The sequence below is a fragment of the Phytophthora parasitica genome (genome assembly GCF_000247585.1).
Source record: "Phytophthora parasitica INRA-310 unplaced genomic scaffold supercont2.181, whole genome shotgun sequence".
Lineage (NCBI taxonomy): Eukaryota > Oomycota > Peronosporomycetes > Peronosporales > Peronosporaceae > Phytophthora > Phytophthora nicotianae.
The window spans coordinates 5,052-5,628 of record NW_008649167.1 but is presented as its reverse complement, the minus strand read 5'-3'; the positions used below and the strand labels follow the sequence as shown (position 1 = coordinate 5,628).

At 48.4% G+C, this 577-nt stretch overlaps 1 protein-coding gene across 1 annotated transcript; it reads left to right on the top strand.

Annotated features, from left to right (window-relative positions):
• Positions 1–228: 228 nt before the first annotated feature.
• Positions 229–369, top strand: PPTG_19783 (hypothetical protein; the record flags this gene model as incomplete). The annotated part of the gene is made up of 1 exon (XM_008918305.1): positions 229–369. One exon carries the CDS (start codon positions 229–231, stop codon positions 367–369), a length of 141 nt encoding a protein of 46 aa, XP_008916553.1.
• Positions 370–577: the final 208 nt, after the last annotated feature.

The window sequence follows — 577 nt, the reverse complement described above, 5'->3', positions numbered from 1 at the left end:
GTATTTCCGCTTCGGATTCGTCGAATTCTATCTGCAAAAAAGTATATAGCTTGTAGTAACGAGTTTGGCCTTTTCGCTGAATACATATTAACGCAACGCAATCACTGCTGTTGAATACAGAGGTAAGTCCCCCGTACTATTTGTTGACCACGTCAGGTCGTCCCATGCTACGAAGTTCCTGCCTCACCCAGCGGTGCTCAGTCGACTGTACGACTTTGATTTTGGCGTATGTGGATTGTCAATCTTTCACTTCCGCCGCTTCAACTTAAATGCCAAGGTCGACCACGCAGGATCGAACGCTGTCAATCTCAGCAATTTTTCGGTGGAGGTGTCGCTGCCCAGTCTTCCAGTAAACCCAAGTCACGATAGCTTGTGCGACTCACTGAGTATTCTCAGAACGTACGCAGAGGAATTCTTTGACGCTCCGACTCGACGCCTTATTACGTTAGCAAAAGCCTTCTCTGAAAAGCTGAACGACTACGCTCCATGGTCACCTGAAGAAGTTAAGGCCGTCGAGTTCTGGTTCAGCAACGCGTTGGGGGAACACCGTCGTGCTACGGAATTTGACATCAGTCAT